Here is a 16,611-nt window from a genome sequence, read left to right on the forward strand (position 1 = left end):
GGTCCTCTCGCCCCTTCTGTTCAACATTTATGTAAAGCCGCTGGGTGAGATCATCCATGGTTTCGGGGTGAAGTACCACCAGTACGCTGACGATACTCAGCTGTACATCTTCACCCCGGACCACCCCAACGATGCCCTTGAAGTGATGTCCCGGTGCCTGGAGGCCGTGCGGCTCTGGATGGGAAGGAACAGGCTCAGGCTCAACCCGTCCAAGACTGAGTGGCTGTGGTTTCCGACATCCCAATATAGTCAGTTGACGCCATTGCTGACTATTGGGGGCGAATCGCTGGCCCCCACAAAGAGGGCTCGCAACTTGGGCGTCCTCCTGGATTCACGGCTGTCTTTAGAAGAGCACTTGACGGCCGTGACCGGGAGGATTTTCCATCAGGTCCGTCTGATTCGCCAGTTTCTGGATCGGAACTCGTTAAGCACGGTCACTCATACCCTCGTCACTTCCCGCCTGGACTATTGTAACGCTCTCTACATGGGGCTCCCCTTGAGGAGCACCCGGAGGCTCCAACTGGCGCAGAGTGCGGCCGCGTGGGTGGTTATGGGAGCGACGTGGCGCTCCCATATAACACCTCTCCTGCACGAGCTGCACTGGCTCCCGGTGGTCTTCCGGGTGCGCTTCAAGGTTTTGGTTACCACCTTTAGAGAGCTCCATGGCTTAGGGCCTGGTTATTTACGGGACGGCCTGCTGCCGCAAACGGCCTCCCACCGGCCGGTACGCTCTTACAGAGAGGGACTTCTCCGGGTGCCATCGGCCAAACAATGTCAGCTGGCGGCCCCCAGTGGGAGAGCCTTCTCTGTGGGGGCACCTACTATCTGGAACGAGCTCCCCCCGGAGATACGGAGGATCCCGGATCTACGCACCTTCCGCCGCGCTTTCAAGACCTTTTTATTTCACCAGGCTGGTCTGGCCTAACCTCTCCCATTCTCTTTTTAATGTAAATTTTAATTTGTTCTTAACCTGGTGTTTTAAATTTGTCTTGGGCTAAATTGATTTAATTCGATTTTACTTCTGCTCTTAAATTTTTGTATTCTATGTGTTTTATCTTGTGCCTGTTCATCGCCCTGAGTCCTTCGGGAGTAGGGCGGTATATAAATGAAATAAAATGAAAATGAAATGAAATGAAAGATCATTCTTTTTCAGCCAAACTCTTGATTTTAAGTTCAGTAAGAATAATGTCACTAGAAAGTAAACTCTTTGCTAGGTAAACTCTCTTGGGCCTTTTATTTACTAGCCTTATTAAATTATATCTCCTTTTACAAGAAGAATGAAAACATTGCCAAAAAACAAATTTTATATTTTAGATTATTAGTGAAAATAATTATTTGGTAAAATTTTGCGGATGCTTTTAAAAATTGGGAAGTGTACTACAGTGTCTCTTTTTAACAGTAGTCAGAGCATGCTTTCTAGCATAAACTAAGATAGTTAAGCTTAATATGAAATATGAGAGATCAGATTACATAATGATTCCAAAATATAAAACTGGAGAACTATATTAAGAAGATTATTTGGCTCAACTGTTTATTAAATTTAAATAATTGTGCACACATTAATCAAGGGTTATATGGGAAATTATATTTACCAGATGGAACTATCTGTATAGCCTAGGGCAGGGATCTGCAACCTTAAACACTCAAAGAGCCATTTGAAAAGAAAACACGGGAGCCACAAAATCTGGGTGGGCATGGCCAGTGTGACATCACTCACTCCCACCCAGTCACGTGATCCCCCTAGCCATGCCTACCCAGCCGGTCATTAGGGCAGAGAACCCTTGTTAAAAAAAACGGGGTGCCACAAAACTCTTTTGACATCTCTCTCTGTGTCCCCCACTGTATCTCTCTGTGTGTGGCTCTCCCCCCACTCTCCCCTTCTCTGTACCTCTGTGTGTGTGTTTCTCTCCCCCCTCTGTATCTTTCTCTCTGTGTGTGTCCCCTCTCTCTCCCCCCACTCTTTTTATCTCTCCCCCCTCTCTCTCCCCCACTCCCTTTCTCTGTATGTCTCCCTCTCTGTGTGTCTGTGACTCTCTATGTCAGTGTGTGTGTGTGTGTGTGTGTGTGTATCTTATCTCTCTCTCGCTCCCTGTCTCTGTGTCTCTTCTCACTCTCTCAGAAAGCCCAGCGAGCTCTTGAGTCTCTTCACTACCCCTTTTTCTTTCTTCCTTTTGGAAATCTGGGCTGGCTGAGGAACAAGTGCAAGCTGCAATGGAGTCTTCACTCCTCCTCTCCTTCTCCTCTCGTGACCCTCTGACCAGTTGTGGTGGGACCGGGAGGGTGCGCACAAGAGGAGAAGGAGGGGAGGGGCAGGAGGAGGAGGAGGGAAGCCTCCTCCGTGGCTTGCGCTCATTCCTCAGCCAGCCTGGATTTCCAAAAAGAAGAAAGGAGTAGCAAAGAGCCCCAAGGAGAGCTCACTGCACTTTCCGAGAGAGTGAAAAGAGACACAGAGACAGGGAGCGAGAGAGAGCAAGAGAGATACACACACACACAAACACACATACACAGAGACATAGAGAGACACAGAGAGAGAGAGAGACACACACACACAGGGAGACTGGCTGACGGGTGAGCGTTTTTGATGAGGACACTCCGGCTTTCTCGAAGCCTGACCCCCAGGGTGGGTTGCGAGGTTTGGTGAGGCCAGCCCCTTTTCCTGCTGCCCTGAGCTTCTTAAAGCTCCCATTCCCACCCTACCAGCCCTCATGTTAGCAAGGCTGCTGGGTCAGGCCAGTGTCTTGGGGCGGAGAGCAGGTTGCCACACCGAGCACCAACAAGAGGTGGAAGAAGTTCCAGCAAGAGTAAGGCGCCGGAGAATCAGCCCTGGCCGCTTCTCCATCCCCCACTGTTGCCCTTTTATTTGTTTGTCGAACATGTACAAGATAGCAAGTATGTATGAACATAAGTAACACAACATAACAGTCTGTTGGCAGGAGGGCAGAGGTCGACTTCAAGACACCTTATTTGTGGGGTGCCGCAGGAGTCGGTCCTTTCACCTTTTCTGTTAAACATTTATGTGAAGCCGCTGGGTGAGCTCATCCATGGTTTTGGGGTGCAATGCCATCTTTACGCTGATGATACTCAGCTATACATCTCCACCCCAGACCACCCCAATGATGCCCTTGCAGTGATGTCCCAGTGCCTTGAAGCCGTGCGGATCTGGATGGGGAGAAACAGGCTCCAACTCAACCCTTCCAAGACAGAGTGCTGTGGCTGCCGGCATCCTGATATAGCCAGCTGATACCATCGTTGACTATTGGGGGCGAGTCATTGGCCCCCACAGAGAGGGCTCGCAACTTGGGTGTCCTCCTGGACACACGGCTGTCTTTAGTAGAGCATATGACGGCCGTGGCCAGGGGAGCTTTCTGTCAGGTTCGCCTGATTCGCCAGTTGCAACCCTTTCTAGATCGGGACTCCTTATGCACAGTCACCCATGCCCTCGTCACTTCCCGTCTGGACTACTGGAATGTTCTCTACATGGGGCTCCCCTTGAGGTGCACACGGAGGCTCCAACTGGTCCAGAATGCAGCTGCGTGGATGATATTGGGAGCGACAAGGCGCTCACATGTAACACCTCTCCTACGCGAGCTGCACTGGCTCCCGGTGGTCTTCTGACTGCACTTCAAGGTGTTGGTTCTTACCTTTAAAGTGCTCCATGGCTTAGGACCTGGGTACCTACGAGACCACCTTCTGCAACCGATAACCTCCCACCAACCAATACGGTCCCAGAGAGTGGGCCTCCTCAGGGTGCCCACTCTCGATTGGTGGTTCCCAGGGAGAGAGCCTTTTCTGTGGGGGCACCTGCCCTTTGGAACAGGATACCCCCAGGGATACGAATGATCCCAGATCTCCGTACTTTCCGTCGTGCACTTAAGACCTTTCTATTTCACCAGGCCGGGCTAGCATAAATTTCTTCTAATTGTTCTAAATTTTATGCTGAAGATTCTTAACTGATGAGTTTTTTATCCAAATTGGTTTAATTATTTTAAATTTATTTCACATTTTATATGTATGTTATTTTGACTGTTCACTGCCCTAAGTCCTTCGGGAGAAGGGCGGTATAAAAATTAAATAAATAAATAAATAAATAAGCATGAAAAAAATAGTAAATACATATAAATGGGGACAGTAAGACAGGGACGGTAGGCACTCTGGTGTGCTTATGCACACCCCCTTTACGGACCTCTTAGGAGTTGGGTGAGGTCCACAGTAAACAGTTTAAGGTTGAAGCTGTGAGGGTTTGAGGCTGTAAAAACAGAGTCGGGTAGAGCATTCCAGGCGTTGACCACTCTGTTCCTGAAGTCGTATTTTCTGCAATTGCGTTTGGAGCGGTTTACCTTGAATTTGTATCGATTGTTTGCGCATGTATTATTGAGGTTGAAGCTGAAGAAGTTGTTGACAGGTAAGACTTTGTAGCAGACAATTTTGTGTACTATGCTTAGATCATACTATGATAGTACTATCATAGTACTTACATAGTGCTTAGATAGTACTATGCTTAGAATTTTATATGTAGTCTATTTCTGAATTCATTCCCTTTGGATAGATCTGGGTGGTTATTCCTTACATTTATTCTTATTTTAACTAATCTATCAATCTGTATATTATTGTTCTTTTAGCAGTATCAAAGGACCAGCTTGTGAGCACCCTAGAACCTGAACCTACTGATAAGAATGACATGGTATTATTGAATGAGATTCTCAATGCATCTTCTTTGGATGATGGTGAATTCAGCAGGGAATGGGTAGCTGTCTTTGGAGAGGTTACCCTTGCTGAGACAGGGGCAAGCTCTTCTGTGGGAGAAATGGAGAGCAATCAATCATCATCATCAGGCTTCCTTCCTTCTCAGCTTTTAGACCAAAACATGAATAATTTGCAACGTTCTCTTCAAGGTAAGCTTGTTTTCATACCTGACATTATAATCCCAAATTAGTCATTTGTCTGGTGACGTAATTGTTTCTGTCATTATTTTGGCCAAAGATAAAACAGGAATGAGTGTAGGTGTTTAGTGCCAAATTCTAGTATAGTATGTAGCAATGTTCTTTCATTGAAGCGACAGGAACGAAATAGTTTCTAAATATCCACATACACTTTTAATAGTCATAGTTTTCTATCGTATGTGAATTTAACAAATGTAATTTAAACTATGGTTTATCAAGCAATATGGATTCACTGTACTTATTTGGGCAATACGCAATTGATACTGCAACTCAGACAATGGGAATAGGAAATTACAGACGGTCAGAACCAGCAGTGAGTTATTTCCTGACCAGTGAAGACTTGCCTTTCCCCCTAGGCACTGGGTGACTGATGGCATGGGGCAATTGATGAATAAATTTGAGTTTTACTAAGGCCTCGATGATGTTTATTATTTCAAATGGTCTTTTATTGTATTATATTTTAATTTTGTTTGCTGCCCAGAATTCCTTCTGGAATTCTATATAAGTTTGTTTAGTAAATAAATGCCAAGGAAAAAAATATTACCGTGTTTCCCCGAAAATAAGACCCTGTTATATTTTTTTGAATCCTGAAATAAGTGCTTGGCCTTATTGCCATGTGCTCAAAAGCCCGATTGGGCTTATTATCAGGGATGTCTTATTTTGGGAGAAACAGGGCAGGGAAATCAAGTTTGCTTACAAAACTTAAAACAATTGTCTCACATTTTACTTGAATGTGATTATATGCATACATATCCTGGGAAGTTTGCAAATATAATTTCTAGAAAGTGGTGATTCCATTCCCTATATTATTCTAACTTTATTGATAGATTTTTTTTTAACTTTGTTAAAATCGTAACCTGTTTTGCTGTCATTGAATATTGATTAATTATTGTCACACTTTAAAAGACATGTATCTCCAGGACAAGATTTAAAAGAAAACATGCTTTATTAAATCACCGTTCTTGTTCTTTAAGTTCTCCCCATACAGTGGGACATCTTCTCTGCTGCCAACATTTTATGTTAATTTCTCTGTTGTTTCTTGGGCAGATGGTGGCTGTGGGAGGGAGGCGTAAAGGGTGAAAGGAAAAATTGTCTCATTATTTTTAGAATGAAGGGATGACAAGTCTTAAGGGTACTTAATTCCTCTAGAGTGTTAATGTGGGTTGGGTTGGTTGTCATTTGTTGATGAGAAAATTATTCCTCTGACTTTACTCAGGTAGAAGAAATAATACAGTAACAATAAAAAGAATGTTTTTAAAGGGACACTATTAGAACTGGCAGATCTATGATATGAATATGTCATATATTTCAATGGTTTAATTCCAAATTCTTTGGCTTAATAAGTCTGAATAGAAAAATGGCTGCTTTCTCAATACTTGGAAAATACTAAAGACAATAATATTTTAGTTGATGTGATTTACCTTGATACAGGATAAGAATCGCCTTGAGGCCTGATGGGCAGCAAACAAATTTAATAAATAAGTGTATTAAAGAAACCAAAAGGATCTAAACATTGCAAGAAATGTGTATAACATTTCTCACAGTAGTGACTGCTTTCCATTAAACAGCAGTTAAATGACAGAAGGTAAGAATTAAAATTAAAAGCTGAAGAATGGAGACATGCAGGTCCTCCTATAACCTGTTTAACAGAGACTTTTGGAAGAAGAACCATTTCAACTTCCATTATGTTTCAGGCAGTATGATCAGCTGAATATCATACTGAATGGGAGGTAAACTCTATATGTTTGACTGCAGTGATGGCATAAATAATAAAACATTTTATATGGTTCCTGAAAAAAATCACTACAAATATGTGGCTTTCTGATTGTGTGTGTACATTTAAAACATAAACACACTGTACAGGTAGTCTTCGACTTACAACTATTTGTTTAGTGACCCATTCAAAGTAACAGCTTTGTAAGAGAGCAAATTTGGAAGCCATAGTAAAACTATAGGACTTCCTTAACTTGGAAGATCTTGCAGGCTGCAGGAGCATAATGGACTTCTTTTGAATGATAAAATCTTACCATAGCTGTAGAGGTGTACACTGCATAAAACTTCTAGGTAAGAAAATGAGTATACCAGGATAAGGAGGTATGAAATTTACAGGTGTGCACCTGTTTGGAGTTCCATTTGTTTACTTTATATTATTTTATGATAGTGTCAAGCAAAAAACTAAGACCTTGGTTTTCTGATATTTTATTAATAGTTTTTGTTCCCTGCAGACTAAAGCTATTGCCTAAGTGCTTTTCTCTTTTCCATCTGTGACGTAGACATAATAATAACCGGCCTACAGAGTGGCCAGATGATGGGCTGGATCAGCACGTATTTGAATCATTTGTTTTAGACATAAATTGAAAAGTAATAGGGCAACTGTTTGGAGTTACATATAATCAGTGGTGGACTGCTGCCGGTTTGGACCCGTTCAGGCAGACCAGTAGTTCTGATGATCAGCTGGCCCTGCCCACCCATACCCGCCCTATCCTATCCTATATTTCCTTCTTTCTGACTCAGCTGATTTGCACGGCACAGATGATTTCTGTGCCTCCGCTGTTCTACTTACCGGGGCTGCCTTAGAAGGTAAGTAGCTAAGCTTCAAATTGCTTTATTTTGAGTGCTGCATGCAAGCATGTTAGGCACTTGCACGTGCTCACCAAAATGGTTGTTAAACCGGTTGCAGCCCACTACTGCATATAATATAGTGTTTGGCCTTTTTACCGATACAGAAAAAGGACCTGTCCAGTCAACTCTCATTAATAGTCTCCAAGGTCTTTTGAAGTAGAGAGCTAGAATCAAAGAAGATAATATAGTAAAAATCCCAACATTATTTAATAGGAAAATGGAATTTGCCAATTCTTATACTTAACCAAAGGCATATTTCATATTTAATGAAAATTGTAATGTTAGAATCAAATATTCTTAAATAAAAATAAAGATAAAATTATTAGATCAGTCAATTCATAATCCAATTAAACATGTTCTTACAATTGCTCTGTTTCAGCAATTTGTGCTTGCTGAAACCTGGTTGTGTGTAAACCTGGGGTCGGCAACCTGTGGCTCTGGAGCTGCTTGCAGCTCTTTGGGCCTTCTGCTGCGGCTCCCTGACACCCTGTCGCAGCAGAGGGATGAAAGAGCCATCATCCTGTCATGGCAGTGGCATGGTCAGAGCTTTAGTGCGGGAGCAAAGCGCCCCTGCACTTGCCTTTGCATGGCAACAGCATTCTGCCTTCATGGCGATACATTTGCTGCTGCCGCCAGCAAAAAGGGCTGGGAGAGAACAGCGGAAGTGGATCTTGCGGGATGGGGGCCATCCCCCAAACCTGCCCTTCCTCTTCCCTTGTCAGCAGGGCCAAGAGAAAGAAGGGGGCGGTGTGGGGAAGCGCTCCCCTTCACGCCGAACGCCAAGCACAACAGCAGGAGAGATGGCCTGCCATAGGCGACCCATCGGCAAATTGGACAGCGGAGAAGCATGCCCAGCTCTTGCAGTGGGACACTGTTCGCTGCCTTTGAAACATGCTGCTTTCTGTTGTCTGTGCCTTCCCCAATCTCAGCTCTTTCGCCGCAGCAAGAGCTATGTTTCTGCTTGCTTTCATTTCATGTGCCTTCCCCAAGCAGCAATCACTGAGGCCATCTGGGGTGGAAGCAGAGGTGTCAGGGCTGCTCCCCTCCCTCAGCAAACTGGGCCTGGAGGAGCGTGGAGAGTTGCCAGCGAGCACCGGAGGGTCAGAAGATGTGCTCCGACGTCAGCCCAACACGTGTTTCCAGAGTGTGCTCTTCTGTTCCAAAGTAGGATTGAGTGGGGGGAAGGAAGCAGGAGGAAGCGGGAAGGGTAGGAGGGAAGGAGAAGCCTGGCTGGCTTTCCTTTGGTGAGGGGTGGGGGGAAGACCCAATACCCCCTCCATGGCCTGCCCGCTGCTCTTGCAATGCCTTGCACAGCAAAAGCGCACTTCACAATGTGCACTCTCTCTCTCTCTCTCTCTCTCTCCCTCCCTCCCTCCCTCCCTCCCTCCCTCTCTCTCTCTCTCTCAGGGAAAGATGGGGATGAGAGGGAGAGAGAGGTAGAAAAAAGGATGAGAGAAAGAGGAATGAGAGAGAGGGAGACAGAGAAAAAGAGAAAGAAATGAGAGAGAGAGAGAGGGAGGAGAGGGAGATAGAGGGTGATAAAGAAGGGGATGGAGAGAAAAAGACAGATGAGAGAAAGATAAAGGAGAGTAAGATAGAGAAAGAGAGAAAGAGATGAGAGAGAAGGAGATAGGGAGAAAGAGGGATGAGAGGGAGGGAGGGAGAGAGAGACAGAGAGGAAGATACCTATTTCCCATAGAAAAGAAAACACGGGGAGTCACAAAACCTGGGTAGGCATGGCTGGGGGGTCATTTGACTGGATGGGAGTGAGTGATATCTAGTCGGCCACGCCCACTCAGGTTTTGTGGCTCCTGGTGTTTTGTTTTCTGTGAAAAAGTGGCTCTTTCAGTGTTTAAGGTTGCAGACCTCTGGTGTAAACAATTCAACTCTATTATTGAACAGAGGCAGGCAACTTTTTCAACAGTGGATTACACTCTCTCCCCCAAAATGAAGAGTAGGTGTGAACATCTTGACATCATTAAAAAAAGGGGAGCTGGATTTTTTTCTCTTTTTATTTTTTGTGGTTTGGATTTAAAAAAAAAACAAAAATATGTAACTTGCTCTTGAGTAATTACTGAAATAATAAAAAAGGGCTGGCAGGTTGGAGAAAGGCAGGATTGAAAATTACCCAGTTGTATTATAGGTAAAACATTTCTTCAGAAATAATTCATTTTTGTTGCTCAGGTGTTTTATTTAAACAAAACACAACCAGTTATATAGCATTGCAATAAACATACTTTAGAGTAAATTAAAATATCCACATTAGAAATTCCATAGTGTTTCTTAACACTCAGTGTACTCACAGAAGTACCAGATTTGCTATAAATTTACTTACTAGGGAGTCCTGCTTTGATTCTAAAAAATTTTCCATCACGCTAATGTTTTTACTGATGGGTTACTAAATTGCCATATATTCCAAGTTAGCAATAGACTTTGTCAACTTTCCTTAAAATTGAATGTAGTAAATCAGTTTTCACATGGTCAATTTCCAGTAGAAAGTGTAGTTGTTTATTTCTTTATGTAATGTGTCTGCTAATCAAAAAGTGACAATAGCCTCTTTTTTCTTGGAGTGGCAGTATCTTATAACATATATTCATACTGTGGCGTTTGTTGCCTCTGCTCTCCTTTTTCACCCCCATCCCCCTGAATGTGGTGATGCCATGCTGCGTATGCCTGCTGAACAATCATCTCCGGGTTTAGGTGCCACCTTGACCTCCCCGGAGTTAATGACGGTTATGATCTCCGCTGTTTGAGCCTGTTTGGACTATGTGGACTGACCTGATCCCATTCTTCCCTCGATTGAATGGAGGTTTACATCTGGGGATTCAAGTCTTGGTGGAGTGGGTCTATAGCTGCTGTCTCAATTCCGGCTTTTTGGACGATCGTGGTTGACCAGCCGCCGTGAGAGGGGGGCCGGGTCACCCTCTGCCGGATCGAAACAGCATTTTACTCCCGCCATTGCCGTGAGAGGGCAATGAGGTCCCACATGCTCCATTGGAATTCTATTGAAGTCCGGCATTTCACTCCTTCTGACTGTGATAACATCAAATTGGCCCCTGGTTATTGGCCATGGACTATCACCTCCCTTTGATGTTCAGATGTACTCGGTGAATGACCTTCGTGCTCTGCGAGATTCCCCCCTCTCGCAGGTCTGGCCCTCTTCGTTATCAAGGGCCTATCTTGATGACGGGCGTTGGAGCCCCGAGAGATGGCATGCGGCAAAGAAGAGTTTGAGGGGTTTTTTAAGTGGGTTTTTTAGTGGGTTTTTAACAAAAATTTTAAGGGGTTCGGGGGGGATTAGGGTGGGTTCTGGGGGAAATCCACCGGGTTCAAGACCAGCCTCAGCAAAGGGCTACAACACTAGGGACGTAGAACCGGAGGTCGGGGAGGGGGTTGGAGTTCGATTTAAAGAGGGCTGTTCCATCAGTGTAGTGAGTGGGAGGGGCAGATATGGCGGAAGCTGGGGACCACATCATGTTCAGGGAATGCGCACTCGCTATCTTAGAGCGATTGCACACTCCGATCCCCAATGCTTTTCTCGTTCCCCAGGTTGTCCAGATTCTCAGGGCCAGAGCCTTCGGCTGATGTTATGCAACGCCAGGTCCGTTGTTAATAAAGCCCCCCTCATTCACGATCTTATTCAGGAGGGGGAGGCGGACCTGGCGGGCATTACGGAGACCTGGTTGGGCCAGGAGGGGGGAGTCCCCCTCGTGGATATATGCCCACCAGGCTTCCGTGCATTTCATCAGCCGAGGGCTCAGGGCAGGGGCGGGGGCGTGGCGGTTATTATAAAGGAAGGTCTGGATCCAAGGGAGACCACTGTTCCACAGATAGCCGGATGTGAGTCCCTCTTTGTGAAGTGGGGTCGTGGAGTACAGATGGGCTTGTTGGTCACGTACCTGGCTCCCTGCCACGTGGCAACGGCCCTGCCAGAGCTGCTTAACGTTATAGCCGAGGTGGCGGTGGACACCCCCAGACTTGTCATCATGGGGGATTTCAACCTGCCATCTATCGGTGAAACGTCTGAAGTGGCTCGAGAGTTCATGGCTTCCATGACGGCCATGGACCTTACTCAGTTAATTCATGACCCCACTCACACAGGGGGACACACTCTGGACTTAGTTTTTGTCTCTGGTCAGTGGTTGAGTGGTCTTGATATAGGGGATATAGCCATCGAACCCTTGTCATGGTCTGACCACTCGCTCCTTCGACTGGACTTTCTAACCTCTGCACCCCACCGCAGGGAGGCGGGACCGACCAGGTGGTTCCGCCCCAGGCGCCTGATGGACCCTGATAGGTTCCAGATGGAGCTTGGGCCATTTCCTGAGATTCTGGCTCATGACTCGGCTGAAGACCTGGTGGCCGCCTGGGATAGTGCGGCTGCTGGGGCCTTGGACTGAGTCGTGCCTTTGCGGCCTCTGACCCGGCACTGAACTCACCTAGCTCCTTGGTTCTCCGAGGAGCTTAGGGAGATGAAGCGCCGGAAAAGATGCCTGGAGAGTAGTTGGAGGACCAGCCGCTCCGAATCTGACCAAACACTGGTGAGGTCTCATATTAAGACCTACCTAGTGGCGATAAAAGCGGCGAAAACTAGCTATTTTGCCGCTCTTATCACGTCATCAGATAATCGTCCGGCCGCCCTGTTTAGGGTGACCCGCTCCCTCCTCCATCTGGAAGTGCGGGATGACCCCTTGCAGGGCCGAGCTGAGGATTTTGTGCAGTATCTGTATGACAAAATCGCTCAGATTCAGGAAGGGCTGGCCTCTGACTGGGTATGTCCGGACGGGATGACTGAGGCAGGTCTTGAGAGTGTTATCTGGGGGGAGTTCGATCCTGTGGCTCCCGAGGACATGGACAGGGTCCTGGGACGGCTGAACGCGACCACATGTTTATTGGACCCGTGTCCCTCCTGGTTGGTACTGGCTTCCCGGGAGGTGACACGAGGCTGGCTCCAGAAGATTGTTAACACTTCTTTGAGTGAGGGGGTCCTGCCGGCCGCTTTGAAAGAAGCGGTTGTGAGACCCCTCCTCAAGAAGCCCTCTCTGGATCCGGCTGTTTTGGCTAACTATCGTCCAATCTCCAACCTTCGCTTCGTTGCGAAGGTTGTTGAGAGTGTGGTGGCGCAACAGCTTCCCCGGTACCTGGATGAAGCTGTCTATCTAGACCCGCTCCAGTCCGGCCTCCGGCCTGGGCACAGCACGGAAACGGCATTGGTCGCATTGGTGGATGATCTCTGGAGGGCCCGGGATAGGGGTTGCTCCTCTATCCTGGTCCTGCTAGACCTCTCAGCGGCTTTTGATACCATCAACCATGGTATCATGTTGCACCGGTTGGCGGGGTTTGGGGGTGGGAGGCACCGTTCTGCGGTGGTTCTCCTCCTACCTCTCTGACCGGTCGCAATCTGTGTTGACAGGGGGGCAGCGGTCGACCCCGAGGCACCTTGCTTGTGGGGTGCCACAAGGGTCGGTCCTCTCGCCCCTTCTGTTCAACATTTATGTAAAGCCGCTGGGTGAGATCATCCGTGGCTTCGGGGTGGAGTTCCACCAGTACACTGATGACACCCAGCTGGTATCTCCACCCCAGGCCACCCCAATGATGCCCTTGAAGTGGTGTCCCAGTGCCTGGAGGCCGTGCGGGCCTGGATGGGGAGAAACAGGCTCCGACTCAACCCCTCCAAGACCGAGTGGCTATGGCTTCCGGCGTCCCGATATAGCCAGCTGATGCCATCGCTGGCTATTGGGGGTGAATCACTCGCCCCCACGGAGAGGGCTCGTAACTTGGGCGTCCTCCTGGACGCACGGCTGTCTTTAGAAGATCATTTGACGGCCGTGACCAGGGGGGCTTTTTATCAGGTTCGCCTGATACGCCAGTTGCGCCCCTTTCTAGATCGGGACTCCCTACGCACAGTCACTCAGGCACTCGTCACTTCCCGCCTGGACTACTGTAACGTTCTCTACATGGGGCTCCCCCTGGGGTGCACCCGGAGGCTCCAGCTGGTCCAGAACGCGGCCGCGCGGGGGATTATGGGGGTGACCAGGCGCTCCCATGTGACACCTCTCCTGCACGAGCTGCACTGGCTCCCGGTGGTCTTCCGGGTGCGCTTCAAGGTGTTGGTGACCACCTTTAAAGCGCTCCATGGCTCAGGGCCGGGGTATTTACGAGACCGCCTTCTGCCACCAATAGCCTCCCACCGGCCAGTACGCTCACACAGAGTGGGCCTCCTCAGGGTGCCGTCCGCCAGACAATGTCGGCTGGCGACCCCCAGGGGGAGAGCCTTCTCTGTGGCGGCACCCACCCTCTGGAACAACCTCCCCCCAGAGATACGTACAATAACAGACCTCCGGATTTTTCGTCAGGCCCTGAAAACCCATTTATTTCAACTAGCTGGGCTGGCTTGAGTTAAATTTTAAACTGATTTTAAATTGGAATTGTTTTAATTACGGCCAAAATATTTAATTATTTTAAACAGTTTTTAGATTTTGTATGTCTTGTTTTTACTTGACTGTTCACCGCCCTGAGTCCTATATTGGAGAAGGGCGGTATAGAAATTTAAACAAATAAATAAATAAATAAAATATTTTCCAATCCTCTAAAGTCCATGAGCACTTTGGTAGAATTATGGGTTGGTCTCTATTCCTCAGTCTTTTAAAATCAGTTTGTGATTTGTGAACTTGTGTCATTGTACCTTGGCTGATCCCAATCTTCCATAAATAATAGTGGAAATATTGCATATGCACACAACATGCCATTTGTATGACTGAAATGCAAACTGTGATAACTATTATTTCTTATAATGTATTTCATTGGCAGAGAACAATAGCGTTTTTGCTACAATTCTGCAAATTGGAGAATTAATCTATAAAATTAATAAAGCATTCTAATTTAATCTACTCTATCTAAACACTGGACTAGAAACCTAGTTCAGCTTGCTATTTAACTCATTTCACACCTGAAACTGAGAGTAATCATAGCACATTTCTATAAAACTAAAATACGCACCCTTAAAATCAATTTGCTTACAATCTCAATTGAGACCAAAACTTCTACCGCTAAACGACACAGTTGTGAAGTAAACGACAAGGTTGTTAGACCAATCTGGATTCCCCCATTGATTTCATCTGTTGGAAACTGGCTAAGAAAGTTGCAGATGGCAATCAGGCGATCCCAGGACACTTCAACTTCATGCCAGTTGCCAAGTGTCTGAATCATGTTGGATGATGTGACCATGGGGACATTGTGACAGTCATAAGTACAAGGACCATTGTATGTCACATTTGAATGGTCACTGAATGGTGATATGTTGAGGGCTATCTGTGTTGCTAAAGGTAAAGGTTTTTCCTGTCTAGTGGTGTCCGACTCTAGGGCACAGTTTCTTGGCCGAGGGAGCCAGCGTTGTCCGAAGACATTTTCCGTGGTCATGTGACCAGCATGACTATATGCCAAAGGCACACAGAACATGTTACTTCCCACAGAAATGGTACCTATTATTCTACTCACATATGCATGCTTTCAAACTGCTAGGTGGGCAGGAGCTAGGGCAGGTGCGGCACTTGGATCTTGAACCTGGGTTGTCAGCTTTCCAGTTGACAAGCTCAGTGCCTTTAACTGCTGAGCCATCACACCAGTGGTGGGCTGCTAGCCGTTCGCACTGGATCGGGCAAACCGGTGGCGATGGTGGGAGGATCCAAGCTTCTGTGAATGCGCAGAAGCACCACGCACAAGCACATATATGCACATGAGGGAACCAGTAGCAACGCGATTTGGAAAAAAAAAACCCTGCATCACACACCTCCCCCTCACCATATTGCTACCTTAACTGAAAGGTTTTTGCTTTCCTAACTCTATTTAGTTCTAATTTGTTAGTAACAGCTAATCCCAGAAGAACTGCATTCTGTTGCTGGATCTCTTTCTTAGATTTAGAACCATCCCATGTTTAAGCCAAAATTAAGATACACAAAGGGAACTTGTGAAAAATTAAAATAATTCAAAGAAAAATATACAGGCCTAAGGTAACCTTAGCTCCCTAAATCAATGACATGACAAAGCAAAATGAAAGCAGCATTTCAGGACATGTCAAGAGTTTTGATTTTCAGAAAACGGTTTGGGTATTTTTGCCTTGAATGATTTAAAATGATTAAGTAATTACTATTGATTCATAGAAATGCAATTCTTTTATTGAATCTTAGGTTGGGCAGCCAGCAGCATTAACCCATCACCTGTAGTGCAGACAGGACAGAAATCCAACAGCTTCAACCCAGACGTCAATAAGACACCAATGAAAGGTAACTGATAAAAGATAAGTTTAAAAAAATGTTACCCTTGAGCTCAGACTTCTCCAGAACCCTCCATATTCTCAGGTCTATTTACAAAGAATAGTTTCCTTTGAGCTATATTTTATTTTTGCTGCACTCTGACTAAAGTATTCACCATCCTTGGAATACATATACAAACATGTACATAATTTGGATTTCATTTGTCCATTTTAATGTTGTATTTGCAATTACATTGACTGTGTGATAAATTACTTTTGAGAAGAGTCTCATGAAAACTAGGCTTCAAATTTACATATGCAATGAATATATAAAGAGAAAGATAGGGTAAACATACCGGATGCAGAATACTTTTCTGACCATAAGCACACGTGGCAAAGGGTCTTCTTAGATGTGTCTAAAATCCTTTCTTGAGTAATGCCTCCTAAATCCATTTGTTCTCATGTCATCCTTCAAAACTGCAGTAAAACACAAATACTGACTTGGCCAACATTGTCTATGCTTTCTTTTTTGCAGAAGCTGGAAGTTCTTCTAAAGATCTAACAGCTTGGTTTAGCCTCTTTGCTGATCTGGACCCTTTGTCCAACCCAGATGCTGTTGGGAAAACAGATAAAGAACATGAATTGCTCAATGCATGAGTTGTCTGCCTATGGTAAATCTCTATTCACCAATCATTAACACTATCTTGGGGGTTTAAGAAAATTTAAAACTGAACCAATGTGTTGTTGTACAACTTCTCACTTTTGTGCCATTCTAATAAAATCACAGGATTGACCTTT

The 16,611-nt window shown here is 45.9% G+C and overlaps 1 protein-coding gene across 12 annotated transcripts in view; it reads left to right on the forward strand.

Annotated features, from left to right (window-relative positions):
• ICA1 (islet cell autoantigen 1) overlaps nucleotides 1–16,611 on the forward strand; it is a 100,749-nt gene extending 84,138 nt beyond the window's left edge. For all 12 annotated transcript variants that reach the window (XM_034401988.3, XM_034401991.3, XM_034401992.3 and 9 more), the window contains 3 exons: nucleotides 4,620–4,892; nucleotides 15,749–15,844; nucleotides 16,349–16,611. In XM_034401988.3, coding sequence (XP_034257879.1) covers nucleotides 4,620–4,892; nucleotides 15,749–15,844; nucleotides 16,349–16,470 — 491 coding nt within the window. In that variant the 3' untranslated portion in view covers nucleotides 16,471–16,611. The remainder of the gene's footprint in view (nucleotides 1–4,619; nucleotides 4,893–15,748; nucleotides 15,845–16,348) is intronic.

This window comes from Pantherophis guttatus, chromosome 4 (genome assembly GCF_059756535.1).
Source record: "Pantherophis guttatus breed Tessera chromosome 4, ASM5975653v1, whole genome shotgun sequence".
NCBI lineage: Eukaryota > Metazoa > Chordata > Lepidosauria > Squamata > Colubridae > Pantherophis > Pantherophis guttatus.